This window comes from Marmota marmota, unplaced genomic scaffold, assembly GCF_001458135.2.
Source record: "Marmota marmota marmota unplaced genomic scaffold, marMar, whole genome shotgun sequence".
Lineage (NCBI taxonomy): Eukaryota > Metazoa > Chordata > Mammalia > Rodentia > Sciuridae > Marmota > Marmota marmota.
In genome coordinates, this window is record NW_026000005.1 from 7,152,359 (window position 1) to 7,154,075 (window position 1,717).

The 1,717-nt window shown below is 36.4% G+C and overlaps 1 protein-coding gene across 1 annotated transcript; it reads right to left on the bottom strand.

Moving 5' to 3' along the window:
• Nucleotides 1–268: 268 nt before the first annotated feature.
• On the bottom strand, nt 269–1,229 carry LOC107138453 (eukaryotic translation initiation factor 4E-like). Its single transcript, XM_048808134.1, has one exon. The coding sequence runs from the start codon at nt 1,214–1,216 to the stop codon at nt 563–565; it is 654 nt and encodes a 217-aa protein (XP_048664091.1). The 5' UTR covers nt 1,217–1,229; the 3' UTR covers nt 269–562.
• Between the last annotated feature and the right edge of the window lie 488 nt (nt 1,230–1,717).

A 1,717-nucleotide genomic window follows, 5' to 3' on the forward strand; every position in this document is an offset into this window, starting at 1 on the left:
ACAAATGGAAAACTGAAATCAGAATCACTAATGTTATCAAGTAGGGAAACAAATAAATTAAAATCTAGCAGCCATCAGCAAGAGTACAGCAAAGATAATGCTGTCAAATGAAACAAAGAAAATTGCTAGAAAACTGTATGCATCATACTCTTTCAAACCAGCAAAATATGCCCCTGCATACAATGGAACATAAACTCAATTTTTTTCCTATTAAGGTATAGAAATGCAAGTTCTTTTGAATATTGTGGATGGGTAAAACTTGTTTGTAATGGTAATTCTACTAAGCTAATACAGAGTGGGCCAGGAACACATTTATGGATTCTGGGGATGATGTGGACTGTAATTCTTTGATTGGGATAGTGGACACTATAATAAAAATTAAAAAAAAATGAACACAGAAGTACAAGACAAAGGCGAATGAGACTTCTCTTATATCTGAGTAACATTTAGATGGAATCAAATTTAAATGCAGTCCACTCTGCTTTTGAAGAGGCTTTGGTTCAGCTCCCAAATCTCGATTGTTTGACGCAGTGTCCTATAAGAATACTCAGAAGGTGTCTTCTTAAACAACAAACCTATTTTTAGTGGTGGAGCCGCTCTTAGTAGCTGTGTCTGCATGGGACTGATAACCAATCACTATCTTTGGAGGAAGTCCTAACCTTTCCTTGTATACTCTCCCTATATGTGTAACAGCCTCTCTGTTTTCACATTCAGTAGTCCATATTGCTATCTTATCACCTTTAGCTCTAACATTAACAACAGCTCCACATACATCATCACTGTAGTCATCAAAAGATTCTCCAATAAGGCACAGCAGTGTCTCTAGCCAAAAACGATCGAGGTCACTTCGTCTCTGCTGTTTGTTCAATGTAATGAGCCATCTTCCGCCCCGTTTGTTTTTCTCATCTTCCCACATAGGCTCAATACCATCCTTAAAAAGTGAGTAGTCACAGCCAGGCATTAAATTACTAGACAACTGGATATGGTTGTATAGAGCCCAAAAGTCTTCAACAGTATCAAACTTAGAGATCAGTCGAAGGTTTGCTTGCCAAGTTTTACTTTTATCATTTTTAAAAAACCAGAGTGCCCATCTGTTCTGTAGAGGATGTTTTATATGGTGTTCTGGGTTAGCAACCTCCTGATTAGATTCTGTTTTCTCCTCTTCTGTAGGCAGGGGATTAGGAGTAGGGGTGGTTTCCGGTTCCACAGTCGCCATCTTAGATCGATCTCTCTACCTTATTTCTTACTGTGAGTTACTATTCTCCGTGTAGGCATACCACATGTCATTTATCCATTCAACTATTGAACACCTGGTTGTTTCAATTTTTTCTATAAATAATGCCGCTATACACATTTGTCTTAAGGTTTCTGTGTGTATGTATGTTTTCACTTACATACATCAACTTGGGTATACATGTAAATATAGTATTGCTGTGTTATATAGTAACTTCATATATGACAATTTGAGGTCTTGCCCAGTTATTTGTGAAGATGGTGACACTATTTTAAATCACCAACAGCAATGTACAAGGGCTTCAGTTTCTCCTTGTCCTCGTCAACACTTGTTATTCTCTGTCATTTTGATTATTCATCCTTATGAATGTTAAGTATTATCTCATAGTTTTGATTTACATTTTCTTAATGACTAAAGGTAATATCGCTCTGAGTTTATTATCACAGAAAGGTTTCATCATTTAAACATTTTATTACCATTATC

Bases quoted from the DNA above. Each gene is read 5' to 3' on its own strand.
- LOC107138453 (XM_048808134.1), bottom strand. From the start codon at position 1,216: ATGGCGACTGTGGAACCGGAAACCACCCCTACTCCTAATCCCCTGCCT.